This window comes from Phyllobates terribilis, unplaced genomic scaffold, assembly GCF_046119375.1.
Source record: "Phyllobates terribilis strain yellow unplaced genomic scaffold, ASM4611937v1 Scaffold_4__5_contigs__length_816908805, whole genome shotgun sequence".
Lineage (NCBI taxonomy): Eukaryota > Metazoa > Chordata > Amphibia > Anura > Dendrobatidae > Phyllobates > Phyllobates terribilis.
Genome location: NW_027362764.1, coordinates 635,481,702 through 635,501,798, shown reverse-complemented (window position 1 = coordinate 635,501,798; position 20,097 = coordinate 635,481,702). Strand labels below are relative to the sequence as shown.

Here is a 20,097-nt window from a genome sequence, read left to right as displayed (position 1 = left end):
AGCCCACAAAAACCTGGAGCCGGCCCTGGGTGAATATGTAAGCAGGTTACTTGGATGCAACAGTGCAGATAATGAGGAGACAATGGTACTTAACCAACACTATTTATTTAACACAAAAAGGAAAATTTATTTATATGTGTATATATACACTGCTCAAAAAATATAGGGAACACTTAAACAACAGAATATAACTCCAAGTAAATCAAACTTTTGTGAAATCAAACTGTCCACTTAGGAAGCAACACTGATTGACAATCAATTTCACAAGCTGTTGTGCAAATGGAATAGACAATAGATGTAAATTATTGGCAATTATCAAGACACCCTCAATAAAGGAGTGGTTCTGCCGGTGGGGACCACAGACCACATCTCAGTACCAATGCTTTCTGGCTGATGTTTTGGTCACTTTTGAATGTTGGTTGTGCTTTCACACTCGTGGTAGCATGAGACGGACTCTACAACCCACAGAAGTTGCTCAGGTAGTGCAGCTCATCCAGGATGGCACAACAATGCGAACTGTGGCAAGAAGGTTTGCTGTATCTGTCAGCGTAGTGTCCAGAGGCTGGAGGCGCTACCAGGAGACAGGCCAGTACACCAGGAGACATGGAGGGGGCCGTAAGAGGGCAACAACCCAGCGGCAGGACCGCTACCTCCGCCTTTGTGCAAAGAGGAACACGAGGAGCACTGCCAGAGCCCTGCAAAATGACCTCCAGGCCACAAATGTGCATGTGTCTGCACAAACAGTTAGAGACTGACTCCATGAGGGTGGTATGAGGGCCCGACGTCCACAGATGGGGGTTGTGCTCACAGCCCAACACCGTGCAGGACGTTTGGCATTTGCCACAGAACACCAAGATTGGCAAAGTCGCCACTGGTGCCCTGTGCTCTTCACAGGTGAAAGCAGGTTCACACTGAGCACATGTGACAGACGTGACAGAGTCTGGAGACGCCGTGGAGAGCGATCTGCTGCCTGCAACATTCTTTAGCATGACCGGTTTGGCAGTGGGTCAGTAATGGTGTGGGGTGACATTTCTTTGGAGGGCCGCACAGCCCTCCATGTGCTCGCCAGAGGTAGCCTGAGTGCCATTAGGTACCGAGATGAGATCCTCAGACCCCTTGTGAGACCATATGCTGGTGCTTTTGGCCCTGGGTTCCTCCTAATGCAGGACAATGCCTGACCTCATGTGGCTGGAGTGTGTCAGCAGTTCCTGCAAGATAAAGGCATTGAAGCTATGGACTGGCCCGCCCTTTCCCCAGACCTGAATCCGATTGAGCACATCTGGGACATCATGTCTCGCTCCATCCACCAACGTCACGTAGCACCACAGACTGTCCATTAGTTGGCGGATGCTTTAGTCCAGGTCTCGGAAGAGATCCCACAGGAGACCATCCGCAACCTCATCAGGAGCATGCCCAGACATTGTAGGGAGGCCACACACAATACTGAGACTCACTTTGACTTGTTTTAAGGACATTACATCAAAGTTGGATCAGCCGGTAGTGTGTTTTTCCACTTTAATTTTGGGGTGAATCCAAATCCAGGCCTCCATTGGTTAATACATTTGATTTCCATTGATGATTTTTGTGTGATTTTGTTGTCAGCACATTCAACTTTGTACAGAACAAAGTATTCAATGAGAATATTTCATTCATTCAGATCTAGGATGTGTTATTTGAGTGTTCTCTTTATTTTTTTGAGCAGTATATACAGTGCTGGCCAAAAGTATTGGCACCCCTGCAATTCTGTCAGATAATACTCAGTTTCTTCCTGAAAATGATTGCAATCACAAATTCTTTGGAATTATTCTCTTCATTTAATTTGTCTTCAATGAAAAAAACATAAAAAGAATTGTCCTAAAGCCAAATTGGATATAATTCCACACCAAACCTAAAAAAGGGGGTGGACAAAAGTATTGGCACCGTTTGAAAAATCATGTGATGCTTCTCTAATTCGTGTAACTAACAGCACCTGTAACTTACCTGTGGCACCTAACAGGTGTTGGCAATAACTAAATCACACTTGCAGCCAGTTAACATGGATTAAAGTTGACTCAACCTCTGTCCTGTGTCCTTGTGTGTACCACATTGAGCATGGAGAAAAGAAAGAAGACCAAAGAACTGTCTGAGGACTTGAGAAACCAAATTGTGAGGAAGCATGAGCAATCTCAAGGCTACAAGTCCATCTCCAAAGACCTGAATGTTCCTGTGTCTTCCGTGCGCAGTGTCATCAAGAAGTTTAAAGCCCATGGCACTGTGGATAACCTCCCTAGATGTGGACGGAAAATAAAAATTGACGTGAGATTTCAACGCAAGATTGTGCGGATGGTGGATAAAGAACCTCGACTAACATCCAAACAAGTTCAAGCTGCCCTTCAGTCCGAGGGTACAAAAGTGTCAACCCGTACTATCCGTCGGCGTCTGAATGAAAAGGGACTGTATGGTAGGATACCCAGGAAGACCCCACTTCTTACCCCGAGACTTAAAAAAGCCAGGCTGGAGTTTGCCAAAACTTACCTGAGAAAGCCTAAAACGTTTTGGAAGAATGTTCTCTGGTCAGATGAGACAAAAGTAGAGCTTTTTGGGAAAAAGCATCAACATAGAGTGTACAGAAAAAAAAAAGAGGCATTCAAAGAAAAGAACACGGTCCCTACAGTCAAACATGGCGGAGGTTCCCTGATGTTTTGGGGTTGCTTTGCTGCCTCTGGCACTGGACTGCTTGACCGTGTGCATGGCATTATGAAGTCTGAAGACTACCAACAAATTTTGCAGCATAATGTAGGGCCCAGTGTGAGAAAGCTGGGTCTCCCTCAGAGGTCATGGGTCTTCCAGCAGGACAATGACCCAAAACACACTTCCAAAAGCACTATAAAATGGTTTTAGAGAAAGCACTGGAGACTTCTAAGGTGGCAAGCATTGAGTCCAGACCTGAATCCCATAGAACACCTGTGGAGAGATCTCAAAATGGCAGTTTGGAGAAGGCACCCTTCAAATATCAGGGACCTGGAGCAGTTTGCCAAAGAAGAATGGTCTACAATTCCAGCAGAGCATTGTAAGAAACTCATTGATGGTTACCGGAAGCGGTTGTTCGCAGTTATTTTGGCTAAAGGTTGTGCAACCAAGTATTAGGCTGAGGGTGCCAATACTTTTGTCCGGCCCTTTTTTGGAGTTTTGTGTGAAATGATCAATGATTTGATTTTTGCTTCATTCTCTTTTGTGGTTTCTCCTTGCAAGCAAATTAAATGAAGAGAATAATACCAAAGAATTTGTGATTGCAATCATTTTCAGGAAGAAACTGAGTATTATCTGACAGAATTGCAGGGGTGCCAATACTTTTGGCCAGCACTGTATATATATATATATATATATATATACATATATATATATATATATATATACACATGTAAGCACTTTATTGCCTGTTACAGTAACAGGGTCAATACAGTATATTATGACACAGCAATGCAACTAAATACAATATCTATGCACCGTTCTATTACACTAGATGGTGGCCCGATTCTAACGCATCGGGTATTCTAGAATAGGTATGCGGCCGACCGGGCGCCAAAATCGCTGATTGGTCGAGGCCGGCAACCGCGACCAATCAGCAAAGCGGTGTTAAAATTTGGCGCCTATATCGCAGATTGGTCACAGCCGGCGGTCGCGACTAATCAGCAGAGCGGGGTTTAAATTTGGCGCCAATAATGCTGATTGGTCGCGGCCAGCGAACGCGACCAATCAGCAGAGTGGGGTTTAAATTTTGCGGCAATAATGCTGATTGTTTGCGGCCGGCGGTCGCGACCAATCAGCAGAGCGGTATTTAAATTTGGCGCCAATAATGGTGATTGGTCACGGCCGCGACCAATCAGCAAAGCGGTGTTTAAATTTGTCGCCAATAATGCTGGTTAATCGTGAACGGTAACCGCGACAAATGAGCAGAGTGGTGTTTAAATATGGCGCCAATATCGCTGATTGGTCGCGGCCGGCCACCGCGACCAATCAGCAAAGCGGTGTTTAAATTTGGCGCCAATATCGCTGATTGGTCACGGCCGGTGGTTGCGACTAATCAGCAGAGCGGTGTTTAAATTTGGCGCCAATACTGCTGATTGTTCGCGGTCTGAAACCACGACTAATCAGCAGAGCGGGGTTTACATTTGGCGCCAAAATCGTTGATTGGTCACGCCCGGCGATCGCGACCAATCAGCAGAGCGGGGTTTAAATTTTGCGCCAATACTGCTGATTGTTCGCGGCCGGCGACCATGACCAATTAGCAGAGCATTGTTTAAATTTGGCGCCAATCTCGCTGATTGGTCGCGTCTGCCGTCCGCGACCAATCAGCACAGCAGAGTTTAAATGTGGCGGCAAGATCGGTGATTGGTGGCGGCCGCTATTTAAATGTGGCGCCCAAATCGGTGATTGGTCGCGGGCAGCGGCCGCGACCAATCAGCAGAGCGGTGTTTAACTTTAGCGCCAAGATCACTGATTGGTCGCGATTTTGGCGCCACATTTAAATAGCGGCCGCGACCAATCAGTACAGCGGTGTTTAAATGTGGAGCCAAGATCGGTGATTGGTCGCGGCCGATATTTAAATTTGGCGCCCAAATCGGTCATTGGTCGCGGGCAGCGTCCGCGACCAATCAGCACAGCGGTGTTTAAATGTGGCGTCAAGATCGGTGATTGGTCACGGCCGATATTTAAATGTGGTGCCAAGATCGGTGATTGGTCGCGGGCAGCGCCAGCTACCAATCAGCGATTTTTAACACAAATGTCCGGACCTTTGTAACACCATGCGGATACTGTGGGGACATCAGCGGCTAGCGTGTCAAGGGAGGACAGGGGAGCGGCGCTGCGGGTCGAGATACTTCTGCTGCGAGCGCCCGCTCATGTCCCGGCTTCTCGCAGAGGAAGTATCCGCACAGACAGCGCCGCTGACATCCATGCGGCTAGAGTGTGAAGGGAGGACCGGGGAGCGGCGCTGACATCCAATTGGTCGCGGCCGCTATTTAAATGTGCCGCACAAATCGGTGATTGGTCGCGGCCTTGGCCCGCGACCAATCACTGATCTTGCCGCAAAAGTTAAACACTACTGTGCTGATTGGTCGCGGACGCTGCCCGCGACCAATCACCGATTTGGGCGCCAAATTTAAATATCGGCCGCGACCAATCACCGATCTTGGCTCCACATCTCCCGGCTGCATCTCTGTCCCGCAGATGGGTCCGGCGGTCGAAGTCCTTCTGCTGGTACCGGCCGGGAGATGAGCGCCTCGCGCCGGTCATCTCCCGGCTGCATCGCCGCTGAGCTCCGTCCCGCAGATGAGCCGCTAACGGCCGCCATCTTTTTTCAGAAATCCCGCGGCGCTGATTGGCCGCTGCCGGACCAATGAGCGACGTGGGATTTCCAGGACAGACAGACAGACGGGATAAGACGATTATATATATAGATACACTGTTCTTGTTATCTAGCAGTTAAACAACTGTTAGGCTAAGTGCCCACGATGTAGAAATGCTGCATATTTTTTACGCTTCTCCCTGGCAGGAAAAACGCATGCGTTTTTTACATGAGTTTTTCCCGCCAGGTAGAAGCGTTTGTCAAGCGTTTTTGCATGCATTTCTGCATGCGGGTTATCGAGTGCTTTTCCAAGCGATTTTAGCATCACTTGGAAAAGTGCTTGACAACTTGTTCACACTATATAATTCCATGCAACCGGCATTGCAATAGACCAGACGGAGCAGACAAAACACACATTTTTTATTTTAAATTCTTTTTTTTTTTACAGTTTCTATGGTACGCAGGTCTGGATGAGAGTCTCCTCTCCTCCAGACTTGGGTACCATCCGCACATAGAAACGCATAATATCCGTGTGTACAAATGTACTGACACAGATATTATGCGTTTCAATGCAAGTCAATGGCGGCGATTACGCTGCGTGTCCGCAAAATTAATGGACATGCTGCGGATTTTTGAGCGCATCATGGGCATTGACATTGCGGCTTGTCATTGGGGACCATGGGGGGCGGATTACCAAGCGTTTCCCAAGCGTTTGCGCTGCGGAAATTCTGCAGCACAAACACTTGGAAAACGCATAGTGGGCACACAGCCTGAATGCCTTTATGTCCCAACTTCGCGGGCATCACTTTCAGTCCTAGGCCCGTCCCCGTTGTAGTCTCTATAAACACCTTTGATCATTACACTGGCCCTAGCGGGGTCACTAGTGTTTCCCATTAGGCTGCAAGTCCTAGATGTCACGGGTATACCACGACAGAGAGGAGCCAGAAGACCGCAGCGTCTGATTCCCCCCCCACTCCTGCACTCACTAGAAGCCTTTCACATTCATATTAAAAGGTGCAAGTTTCTTCAGTGTGGCTGGCACACTGTTATGGGGGCATCTGTGGCTGTCACACTGTTATGGGGGCATCTGTGGCTGGCACACTGCTATGGGGGCATCTGTGGCTGGCATACTGTTATGGGGGCACCTGTGGCTGCACATTGTTATGGGGCGTCTGTGGCCGGCACTCTGTTATGGGGGCGTCTGTGGCTGGCACACTGTTATGGGGGGCACCTGTGGCCGGCACACTGTTATGGGGGCATCTGTGGCTGGCACACTGTTATGGGGGTGTCTGTGGCAGGCATACTGTTATGGGTACACCTGTTGCCCTTTGTGAGGGGCGCATGGTGGTAGTCGTGGTGAGAGGTTGCTGTTCTCCTCGTTCTCTCTACTGGCAAAACCTGCGGTGATGTCATTTAGTCAGCTGATGGTCATGCGACCATCACCTGACAGCTGACGTCAGCAGTTGCGTGACCATCAGCTGACTAAATGACGTCAACGCAGGTCCTGCCAGTACATCGCGGGACGCCGAGGAGAGAGGACGCGGCCGGGAGGAGACCGGGGGCCGCTAGAGAGGTGACTATGAATCATTTTTTTTTATTTTTCACTTGCAGGTACCATGGTACCCAGGTTGGAGGAGAGTCGCCTCTTCTCCAGACCCGGGTACCATCCGCGCATTGAACCGCATAACTATGTATACATGTACAGTATATTATGTGGTTCAAAGCAAGTAAATTATCAAATCGCGCCTAAATTGCTGTGGATTTTTCCGCAATGATAATCCGCAGCGGAAATTTCGGCAGCATGTACACAGCACATGAGGATTATCATTAGGGTACATCCTAGACCTCTTAACAAATCCACATCGTGGGCACACAGCCTTATATCTCACACACTAATAGGCCCAGCACTGCCTATCTGCCCTAATGTTTCAATCACCAACTAAACCCTGACCTATATCCTATGCTTTCCCCATACACTATACATAGACTCACATATTAATACACAATAAAAATACAATAAAACCATACAGTAGACACAAACACAGATTAAAGAGGGAGAGGCACATGACCCCTGTCACACCCCTATACTGGCACACTGTTATGGGGGAATTTGTAGCCGGCACTCTGTTATGGGGGCATCTGTGGCTGGCACACTGTTATGGGGGAATTTGCAGCTGGCACTCTGTTATGGGGGCACCTGTGGCTGGCACACTGTTATGGGGGCACCTGTGGCTGTCACACTGTTATGGGGGCACCTGTGGCCAGCACACTGTTATGGGGGCACCTGTAGTCGGCACTGTTATGGGGGCACTTGTGGCTAGCACACTGTTATGGGGGCACCTGTGGCATGCACACTGTTATGGGGGCACCTGTAGCTGGCACACTGTTATGGGGGCACCTGTGGCTGTACACTGTTATGGGGGCACCTGTGGCTGGCACACTGTTATGGGGGCGTCTGTGGCTGGCACACTGTTATGGGGGCACCTGTGGCCGGCACACTGTTATGGGGGCGTCTGTGGCTGGCACACTGTTATGGGGGCACCTGTGGCTGGCACACTATTATGGGGGTGTTTGTGGCTGGCACACTGTTATGGGGGCACCTGTGGCCGGCACACTGTTATGGGGGCACCTGTGGCTGGCACACTGTTATGGGGGCACCTGTGGCCGGCACACTGTTATGGGGCACCTGTGGCCGGCCTTCTGCTATGGGGGCACCTGTGGCTGGCACACTGTTTGGGGGGCGTTTGTGGCCGGCACTCTGCTATGGGTGCGTCTGTGGCTGACACACTGTTATGGGGTACCTGTGGCCGGCACACTGTTATGGGGGCACCTGTGTCTGGCACACTGTTATGGGGGCGTCTGTGGCTGGCACACTGTTATGGGGGCGTCTGTGGCTGGCACACTGTTATGGGGGCACATGTGGCTGGCACACTGTTATGGGGGCGTCTGTGGCTGGCACACTGTTATGGGGGCACCTGTGGCTGGCACACTGTTATGGGGGTGTTTGTGGCTGGCACACTGTTATGGGGGCACCTGTGGCTGCACATTGCTATGGGGGCGTTTGTGGCCGGCACTCTGTTATGGGGGCGTCTGTGGCTGACACACTGTTATGGGGCACCTGTGGCCGACACACTGTTATGGGGACACCTGTGGCCGACACACTGTAATGGGGCACCTGTGGCCGGCATACTGTTATGGGGGCGTTTGTGGCCGGCACTCTGTTATGGGGGCACCTGTGGCTGGCACACTGTTATGGGGAAGTCTGTGGCTGGCACACTTTTATGGGGGCGTCTGTGGCTGGCACAGTTATGGGGGCACCTGTGGCCGGCACACTGTTATGGGGGCGTCTGTGGCTGGCACTCTGTTATGGGGGCGTCTGTGGCTGACACACTGTTATGGGGGACCTGTGGCCGGCACACTGTTATGGGGGCACCAGTGGCTGGCACACTGTTATGGGGGCGTCTGTGGCCGGCACTCTGTTATGGGGGCGTCTGTGGCTGACACACTGTTATGGGGGACCTGTGGCTGGCACACTGTTATGGGGGTGTCTGTGGCTGGCACACTGTTATGGGGGCGTCTGTGGCTGGCACACTGTTATGGGGGCACCTGTGGCCGGCACACTGTTATAGGGGCGTCTGTGGCTGGCACACTGTTATGGGTGCGTCTGTGGCTGGCACACTGTTATGGGGGCACCTGTGGCCGGCACACTGTTATGGGGGCACCTGCGGCCGGCACACTTATGGGGGCACCAGTGGCCGGCACACTGTTATGGGAGCATCTGTGGCTGGCACTCTGTTATGGGGGCGTCTGTGGCTGACACATTGTTATGGGGCACCTGTGGCCGGCCGGCTGTTATGGGGGCACCTGTGGCCGACACACTGTTATGGGGGCATCTGTGGCTGACACACTGTTATGGGGCACCTGTGGCTGGCACACTGTTATGGGGGCACCTGTGGCCGGCACACTGTTATGGGGGCATCTGTGGCTGGCACACTGTTATGGGGGCATCTGTGGCCGGCACTCTGTTATGGGGGCGTCTGTGGCTGACACACTGTTATGGGGGCACCAGTGGCTGGCACACTGTTATGGGGGCGTCTGTGGCCGGCACTCTGTTATGGGGGCGTCTGTGGCTGACACACTGTTATGGGGGACCTGTGGCTGGCACACTGTTATGGGGGTGTCTGTGGCTGGCACACTGTTATGGGGGCGTCTGTGGCTGGCACACTGTTATGGGGGCACCTGTGGCCGGCACACTGTTATAGGGGCGTCTGTGGCTGGCACACTGTTATGGGTGCGTCTGTGGCTGGCACACTGTTATGGGGGCACCTGTGGCCGGCACACTGTTATGGGGGCACCTGCGGCCGGCACACTTATGGGGGCACCAGTGGCCGGCACACTGTTATGGGAGCATCTGTGGCTGGCACTCTGTTATGGGGGCGTCTGTGGCTGACACATTGTTATGGGGCACCTGTGGCCGGCCGTCTGTTATGGGGGCACCTGTGGCCGACACACTGTTATGGGGGCACCTGTGGCCGACACACTGTTATGGGGGCATCTGTGGCTGACACACTGTTATGGGGCACCTGTGGCTGGCACACTGTTATGGGGGCACCTGTGGCCGGCACACTGTTATGGGGGCATCTGTGGCTGGCACACTGTTATGGGGGCATCTGTGGCCGGCACTCTGTTATAGGGGCGTCTGTGGCTGACACACTGTTATGGGGCACCTGTGGCCAGCACACTGTTATGGGGGCACCTGTGGCCGGCACACTGTTATGGGGGCACCTGTGGCTGGCACACTGTTATGGGGGCGTCTGTGGCCGGCGCTCTGTTATGGGGGCGTCTGTGGCTGACACACTGTTATGGGGCACCTGTGGCCGGCACACTGTTATGGGGCACCTGTGGCCGGCACACTGTTATGGGGGCACCTGTGGCCGGCACACTGTTATGGGGGCACCTGTGGCCGGCACACTGTTATGGGGGCACCTGTGGCTGGCACACTGTTATGGGGGCACCTGTGGCCGGCACACTGTTATGGGGGCGTCTGTGGCCGGCACACTGTTATGGGGGCGTCTGTGGCTGACACACTGCTATGGGGCACCTGTGGCCAGCCCTCTGTTATGGGGCACTTGTGGCCGGCACACTGTTATGGGGCACCTGTGGCGGCCCTCTGCTATGGGGGCACCTGTGGCTGGCACACTGTTAGAGGGGCGTTTGTGGCTGGCACTCTGTTATGGGGGCGTCTGTGGCTGACACACTGTTATGGGGCACCTGTGGCGGCCCTCTGCTATGGGGGCACGTGTGGCTGGCACACTGTTAGAGGGGCGTTTGTGGCTGGCACTCTGTTATGGGGGCACTTGTGGCCGGCCCTCTGTTATGGGGCACTTGTGGCCGGCCCTCTGCTATGGGGGCACCTGTGGCTTTCTGGTGGGTCTTTGTGGGGCATGTCCCTGGGGATGTGGCAGGAGACCTTATAACCCAGATTCTTCCATCCTTGGCCCTGGCATTACGGCTGGCAGCAGTGACATGGGGGTGATAGTAGGTGCCTATAGCTGTAGATGGCGGGCAGTGAGCAGCACCCGGCGCATGTGCCAGAGACCGGCGGCAGCTGTATGTACCGTGGTGGGAGGGTCATGTAATGGGGGTGGGGTGATATTTGCGTGCCCCTCCTCCTCCTCCGCTTCCTCTGTGCAGGGACCGGAGGGTGATGCAATGCGGGCTTCTCGGCTGTGACTCGGGGAGGAGCAGGGGGCGCCGGGTACCTGGGCGTCTGTGTCCGCAGCGCTGCCCCCTCCCCTGGAGGCCGTGCCCGGGGATCAGGAAGGAGAGGCTCGTCAGATGCACCGCTGCCATCATGGGCACAGCTGCTGCGCTGGGGCTGCTGGCGGCTCTGCTGCTGCCCATCTCCAGGACCTGGGGCTCCACCATCATCAGCGCCCAGCCCTCCATCAATGACAGGCCGGTGATAGGTGAGTGCTCTCAGCATCCTTTATGGGCTGGAGGTAGATGGTGGGGGCAGCTGGGACTTGTAGTTCTCCACCATACATTGCCTATATGTAGGGTTCACACACCTTATTATAATGGGTGAATGTACACATGGCCCTGGCCCCCAATCCTGGGGAGATGGTAGAGATGCCCCGACATGTCCTCATTGTGCGGCTATATTGTGTTACTGCTCTCATATATCTGCTGCAAAACTACATGCAGGGTGTGAACAGCGGCCAGGGTGACACGGGTCAGTGTATACTGAGGGCGGCTGCTTCATGGCTCTGATTAGCTCAGGGTCCTGTTTGTATTAGAAATAATCATTAATACAGAAAAGCTTTACATGGATGATATTCACCGCTATATTACACCTCGTGCTTCCTGCAGAATGGGACATAAAGGAAACTTCCAGCTATGAGTAGTTTGATCTCTGTAAATGTGGACATAAGTGTAAGCTCCTGTACAGCGAGCCCGGCGTGGTGTATCTGCGTACAGGCGCAGACAAGGAGGATTACTTCTTATCGGGACCCCTCACATTTGTGATCTCCTTCCCATGTCTGTTTTTCCAGTATGTGTGGCATGTGCTTTTTTTCATGGGTACCATATGTGCCCATTCTAACCTACGGTGATCGTCATATATACCCATTATAACCTGTACGTGTATCCATGTGATCCACAGAGACATGTCCGTGTTTTTGTCGGTATCATGGATGACAAGGGCCAATACAAGTCTTTGGGTCCATGAAAAACACTTACAGCCCACAGATCGCACCTGCATCCATCCGTGTACTGTACGTGCTCAGCATTGCAAAGTATAGGAGAAGCTTTGTAATTTCATTCTTTATCCATACCGGAAAAACACTGATTGCACATTGATCCAAAACACTGATGACACTGGTACCAATTTTTCCAGTACTTGATTTTTACAGTGTGAAGGAGGCCTAAGATTTTAGTGGTGTTTTTTTTTTTTTTTACACCATTGATTGTTGCTGTGTGTAGGGGGGAGATATGATAAATAAATATATATATATCTCTATCTCTCTCTATGGAACTGCTTGAGAAGGGCTCTATGTAGGTAGCTGGTACAGGTGAGTACGGGATCTGTACTTTTTCACAATTTTGGATGTGCTGCCTCCTCTTTTAGATAGAGAGGTAGATTCCTTGCGCTACAGTGGATAGCGGTGGTCTAGTTACCCACCAGGTCCACCCTCCTGCACATATCAGGGTAACGATGGCTTTCAGTCTTAAATCCTTGACAGCAAATCAATGTAATCCTTTTTCTTTTTTTTTCATGTTTTCCCAGAGATCTAAAACGAGAATTCTGTTTCTTCCTGTCATATTTCTCTTGTACGATCAGTTCAGAAGCTTCCTAAAAAAACTATCGCTAAGATAAAGTATGGTTGTTGCCCGTAGTAACCAGCTCTTGCTTCTTAGGCTATGTGCCCACGTTGCATTTATGAAGCAGAAAATTTCTGCTGCATAAATGCAAGTCCTCTCCCGGAAAAACGCATGCGGAATTCCGCACGCGTTTATCGCGCATTTTTCGCGCGTTTATCACGCGTTTTCCACATGCGGAATTGCCTTGCGTTTTTTATGCATTGGACAAAGGCAATTCCGCTTGCGGAAACGCAAAATTAAATGACATGCTGCGGATTTTTGAACGCGGCATAAACGCTGCGGAAAAATCCGCAGCATGTGCATAGAACTTGCGGAATCCCATTGGGGACCATGGGGTGCGGATTACCATGCGTTTTTCAAGCGTTTACGCTGCGGAAATTCCGCAGCATATACGCTTGAAAAATGCTACGTGGGCACACAGCCTTATGGGCTTATTTTTAAAAAAAAAAATTAGCATCTGATTTCTATGGTAACCGATAAACATATGATGGTATCCAGCACTCTTTAGAGATTTTAATGAAGATGAGCTATAGTGTACAAAAACATTAAGGTTTCCATCTTTATGACCTTCCTCAGAATATACACTAGTGATCTAAACATATACAGGAGCATCTCACAAAATTAGAATCTCATCAAAAAGTTAATATATTTCAGTTCTTCAATTCAAAAAGTGAAACTCATATAGAGTCATTACAAACAGAGTGATCTATTTCAAGTGTTTATTTCTGTTAATGTTGATGATAATGAAAACACAAGTCATTATCTCAGTAAATTAAAATAATCAACAAAAAACACCTGCAAAGGCTTCCTAAGTGTTTAAAAAGGTCCATCAGTCTGTTTCAGTAGGCTCCGCAATCATGCGGAGACTGCTGACTTGACAGATGTGCAGAAGGCAGTCACTGATACACTCCACAAGGTCCCAGAGTCTGGAGGGAGAGTGGAGAGGCCACAATCCAAGCTGCTGGAGGTCTAGTGTGAAGTTTCCACAATCAGTGATGGTTTGGGGAGCCATGTCATCTGCTGGTGTAGGTCCACTGTGTTTTATCAAGAACAAAGTCAGCGCAGCCGTCTACCAGGAAATTTTAGAGCACTTTTGTTTACAATTTTCTACCGAGCCCTCATAGCTTGTTGTAGAGATCTTCTTCAAGACCTGCCAGAGTTTGGTCATACATCCTGATCTTCTGACAGAGACTTATCAAAGGGAACTTTCTCTTTGATGTGTGTAGTCTAGTACACACACGTGGTCAAAATTATTGGTACCCCTCGTTTAATGACAGAAAAACCCACAATGGTCATAGAAATAACTTGAATCTGACAAAAGTAAAAATAAATTAAAAATCTGTGAAAATGAACAAATGAAGTCAGACATTGCTTTTCAACCCTGCTTCCACAGAATTAAAAAAAAAAAAATTAAAGTCATGAAATGGGCCGGGACAGAAATGATGGTACCCCTGAAAATAATGTGACAAAAGAGACATGTTAAATCAAGTTGTGTCTACAATCTTGTAATCAGTCAGTGGGCCTGTATATAGGGCTACAGATACTCACTGTGCTGTTTGGTGACATGGTGTGTACCACACTCAACATGGACCAGAGGAAGCAAAGAAAAGAGTTGTCGCAGGAGATTAGAAAGAAAATTATAGACAAGCATGTTAAAGGTAAAGGTTATAAGACCATCTTCAAGCAGCTTGATGTTCCTGTGACTACAGTTGCACATATTATTAAGAAATTTATGATCCATGGAACTGTAGCCAACCTTCCTGGACGTGACCGCAGGAGGAAAATTGATGACAAATCAAAGAGACAGATAATACGAATTGTAACAAAAGAGCCCAGGATAACTTCTAAAGAGATTAAAGGTGAACTTCAAGCTCAAGGAACATCAGTGTCAGATCGCATCATCCGTCGTTGTTTGATCCAAAGTGGACTTCATGGGAGACGACCAAGGAGAACACCATTGCTGAAAAAAATCATAAAGCCAGACTGGAATTTGCCAAACTACATGTTGACAAGCCACAAAGCTTCTGGGAGAATGTCCTATGGACAGATGAGACAAAAATGGAAGTTTTTGGCAAGGCACATCAGCTCTATGTTCACAAACGGAAAAATGAAGCATATCAAGAAAAGAACACTGTCCCTACTGTGAAACATGAAGGAGGCTCTGTTATGTTCTGGAGTTGCTTTGCTGCATCTGGCACAGGGTGTCTTGAATCTGTGCAGGGTACAATGAAATCTCAAGACTATCAAGGGATTCTAGAGAGAAATGTGCTGCCCAGTGTCAGAAAGCTTGGTCTCAGTCGCAGGTCATGGGTCTTACAACAGGATAATGACCCAAAACACATAGCGAAAAACACCCAAGAATGGCTAAGAGAAACACATTGGACTATTCTGAAGTGGCCTTCTATGAGCCCTGACCTAAATCCTATTGAGCATCTTTGGAAAGAGCTGAAACATGCCGTCTGAAAAAGGCAACCTTCAAACACAAGACAACTGGAGCAGTTTGCTCATGAGGAGTGGACCAAAATACCTGTCGAGAGGTGCAGAAGTCTCATTGTTACAGGAATTGTTTGATTGCAGTGATGACCTCAAAAGGTTGTTCAACAAAATATTAAGTGAAGAAGAACCATCATTTCTGTCCAGGCCTATTTCATGAGTTTAATTTTTAAAAAAATTCTGTGGAAGCTTGAAAAGCTATGTCTGACTTTCATTTGTTCATTTTCATAGATTTTTAATTTATTACTTTTGTCAGATTCAAGTTATTTCTGTGATCATTGTGGGTTTTTCATTCATTAAACGAGGGGTACCAACAATTTTGACCGTGTGTGTGTATATAAGAAGCTGACCACTAATGGCCATCTAATCCTTCTTCAGGCCAGTAAATAGGGCAAGGTCCAATTAAGTGGTCACCATGGCCATTAACAATCAATTAACACAGAGCCATGTGGTGACCAGTACATGGGATCTGACCCTGAGGACATGGAAGGGGCTTCTAACAACCCATGTGGGTGAAGGAACTCTAGGTAACCTGAATAATCCTTGGTTTAGGTCGTCCTTAGGTGGCCCCAATTGTGGCTGCAATGCCTGGCCCTCCCACAGTTCTACTGAACTGGACCCACCGTGTTCCTGATCTGGTTTGGTACAGTCTTACAAATATTGTGGCCATAACATAGACAGTCTGAAATCCTACAAGGGGAAGACAACTGGTGGCTTGTTGGTGATATATTTGGCCGATTATAGCCAAATGAAGTCCAAGCACTTTCCTTCTGGTCACTTGTGTACCGGTCTTGTTTGCCATAGTAATGTTGTGTTTTTCTGGTCATAAACGTCAGTAGATGACAGGACTGTCCTTCACGATGGGGCATGAGAAGTGTTTTTGTATTGTACGAAGTAAATGACGACGTCAGGAGATATACTAGAAGTTCCACCTCAGCCGGAAGAAAACATTTCTGACTCATGATGACGGAAACAAGTAGAACAGGTTCCAGGAGAGATTCCTATTTCAGGATTCATCTCCATTATTTTACTTCTACACTGTTGGCAACAAGTAACATGGGTATAAATAAATGTCACGCGGATGATTAATCCACAAATTCAGCATTATTTCCATCCTAATAACTTAATAAACAAGATAAGTGACACTTTAACTTTACACAACCTAGGATCAAAACCGAATGAGCAAATCCCCTGCAGTAAGTAAATAGTAATAACGCATGTAAATTACACAGGGTACTTTAGTTGACTTTATTTTGATCCAAAAAGCATAAAAGTGTCTACAGGTTGGTACGATCACAATGATACCAAATTGCGGGTGGTGTACTTTTTTTTTTTTATTACTTAAAAATCCTCCTCCATTTCTTTTTTTTATTTTACTTTTCCTCTCCCTTTCTTTTTTAATTTGAACACTCTGGAGTTTGACATTGAATGGTCCACATCTTTGCAATACTCTTGTGATGCAATATATTATGCCTGTCAGCATAAGGCATCGCTCACACAAGCGCATAAATCGGACGAGTGCAATGTGAGAACATTGCATTGCTCTCTGATCAATGTTAGTAAATGAGTCCGTGCTCATCTACGAGGATTTCCTCAGCTCTAATCGGACTGAGGAAGAAATCGCAACTTGTTACGAGTGTATGCGAGAATCGGCTCGCACTCGCCAATGCAAGTCAATGGGTGCGAGAAAAAAAATTGCACGGTATACTGCCCATGTGTATGCCGCCTGATTTTTACGCATACATCTCACAGGAAACTCAACATTTCATCAGCCAAGTACAGTAAATTCACAGCCCAAACCTTCACAATAGGTAGGTGTTCTATAGCTATTTAATGTATCAAGCCCCCTACATATAATAAACTAGCACCTTTTAGCTCCTTTCATGTGGTACTAAAGGGTGTTTAGCCTTATTTAGCCTATTAAATAGAGACGTTGGGTCTCCCTAATTTTTGATAGCCAGCTAAGGTAAAGCAGACAGCTGTGGACTGATGTTATCAGGCTGGGAAGGTCCATGGTTATTGGGTCTTTCCCAACCTAAAAATACCAGCCTGCAGCCATTCCAGAGTTGGTGCATTCCGATTGCCCTGGTGCGGTGTCAATCGAGATAATGGTAGTTGGGTTGATGATAGCTCTGATTTATCAAAAATCCCAGCTGCCATCAACCCCTGGTGTTAGTAATGGAGAAGTGTCTCTAATCAGTAGTCAAAAATAAGCGCACACACAGAAAAAAATACTTTATTTGGATAAAGACTCCCCCACATTATCCCTAGTTCACCAATTTATTGAAAGAAAAAATTCCATGCAGGTGCGCTGTATTCCGGAAAAGGACACCTGAAAAACATAAAAGACAGAAATAAAAACAAGAGGACAGTCCCTCGTTCACCAATTTATTACCCAAAAAGTTCCCACGAAGTTCGGCTGAGCGAGACCTGCCTGCTCTGATGAGTGTTGTTGTCACTACCTGGCACCTGTGAATAGTAGTCACTTTACTGCTATTACAGATGCCAGAGACCGATTTGGGGAACGTGGACTATGGCTTTAGTTTCATGGGATTTTTTTTTCAATAAATTGGTAAACAAGGTCTTGTGTGAGAGGGTCTTTATTCAAATAAGTGTTTTTTTTTTTTTTCTTTTTGATTACTGGGCTAACAATGGGGGTGTCTGATAGAGACCTCTCTATTACTAGCTCCAGGAGTTGATGGCAGATGTAATTTTTGAAAAATCACAGCTGTCATCAACCCCAACTACCATTACCCCGACCTTCCCAGCCTGATAATATAAGCCTGCAGCTGTCTGCTTTACCTTGGCTGGTTATCAAAAATAGGAGTGGACCCCACATTAAAATAAAAAAAATAATTATTTTTTTAATAGGTTAAACCAGGCTAAACGCCCTTTTGTGCCACATGAAAGGCACTAACGGGTGCTAGTTCATTATATGTAGGGGGCTTGTGACATTAAATAGCTACCTAACTATCTATATCTGCATTTAAGATAGCTTTATTAGTTAGAAAACTAGTTTCAAGTTACATAGTGAATAACAGTATGTAAAAGATGTTAAAAACACATGTCATACAGATGCTAGATGAGAATCGCATACACTCGCCCTACTTTTCTGGATCCGCATCTAGGGGCTTAATCTACAGGGATCAGTGTTCTTGCCAATCTTTTCCAGTTTCAGCACAATCCTGGCGATGTATATCAGCCGGCTCCTGCAGCTGATCATATGGATACAGAAGCAGTATCTCTCCGATCAGCGTGACGGATATATCTATCATGGAATATTAATTTACCAGTGTTATGAGGGAAAAACCTAGAAGTCTGAACTGAAACGTAAATTGATGTGAATGCAAATTGTAAATGGATGTTCACACAAGGCCACTAGACAGAGAAAAACCAAAAACAAGCAAAATACCCAAATAACTGGAAGTAAATGGATAGATCGCACAGTGCAAAAATAATAATAAATAATAAAGGGTATTTAGTTAACAACATAATTTTCATCAGAATAATGTAAAAGCTATCCCACCACGTCACGGTAACCCTTATGGGACAGTCCTTGCTCTAATATTAAAAACCTTACCATTTGTCAAGTGACATACATATGGACAAGGGCAGAGAGACTGGATCCCTAGTGTAAGCATAAACCTAGGCAGAATGAACCTTTCAGTTCAGACAAAGGGCGGCCACACCCTTTTATATGCACTGAAGCACACTGAACTACAAAGAAAAAACCTGGAAGTCTGAACTGAAACGTAAATTGATGTGCATGTTCACACAAACAGTGTTATGAGGGATATATCCAATATGTAGTGTTTAAAGGGTCGTGAAAGCTGTTTTCTTATACTTGTCAGGCTACGTTCACACAATGCATTTTGGAGAGTTTTTTTTAAGCTGTGTATTTTTGAAAAAATGCAAGTGACCTAATTTACTTAATGGGTGCAGAAAACCTGCAACATCAAAAACTCACCAAAAGCTCATTGTGGGAATATGGCTTTAAGGAACTACGTGGTAATAGAGGGGATGGGAGTGGGGCTGTTTTGGATCCTTTTCCACTGGTCACTGTGTAGAGCAGTTATTAATTTAAAAAGATGTGTGATGCTTAAAGGGGTATTCCCACATCCCAAACTGTATTAGGTGTCATAATAATAATATTAGTAAATACTTCCAATTAGAACTGTAGTATAGTTCTTCTGATTCACTATGTCGCTTACCCCATGTGCAGGGTATTGCACTAGCTTTGGTTTCCATGGTTATTACAGCCCGTATAGTGACAGTTAGTGGTTGTAACCATGGATTATGTAAGCTAATACAATGCCCTGCACATGGGGTAAGCAACATAGCGAATCAGAAGAACTGTACTACATTTCTAATCGGCGACATTTGCTAATATTATTACATCTACTATGGATTAGGATAGGATCATTGTTATGGGAACACCCTTTCAAAAAAGGTTTTCCATATAAGTATATGTATCTCCTATCCACACGATAGGTTACAATTGTATGATCGTTGGGGTTGGGTGTGTGTGTATATAATGTATGTATATGTGATCGCTGGAGACTGTTAACAGTCACAGGCTTCTGTGAATCCTCTGTGTGAATGCAGTTCTAGTGCGCACACGTGAGCACTCGGCTATTCACTTATTGGGCTGACCGATCGTTCCTCTGTCAGTCCCATAGAAGTGAATGCATTTAGTGGAAATGGTCCCATGGCTTTCAAAGCTTAGTCAGTATGAGAGCCTATGCTGATCGTACCCTCGGCTGTGTGCCCGCTAATCCATTACTCCCAGTGCTGGCACCATTCTATCCAGTACACGGTGCGTGAATCCGTTACATGCACACATAAATCACTTGCTGTAATTGCGTGTTGGCTCTCCGGCACATGTTTATTTTCCC

General features: G+C 47.6%; 1 protein-coding gene across 2 annotated transcripts in view; it reads left to right on the top strand.

Moving 5' to 3' along the window:
- The first annotated feature begins 10,970 nt into the window (after nucleotides 1-10,970).
- GGH (gamma-glutamyl hydrolase) overlaps nucleotides 10,971-20,097 on the top strand; it is a 30,135-nt gene continuing 21,008 nt past the window's right edge. For both annotated transcript variants that reach the window (XM_073679354.1, XM_073679355.1), the window contains exon 1: nucleotides 10,971-11,295. In XM_073679354.1, the coding sequence (XP_073535455.1) occupies nucleotides 11,034-11,295 (262 nt within the window). In that variant the 5' untranslated portion in view covers nucleotides 10,971-11,033. The remainder of the gene's footprint in view (nucleotides 11,296-20,097) is intronic.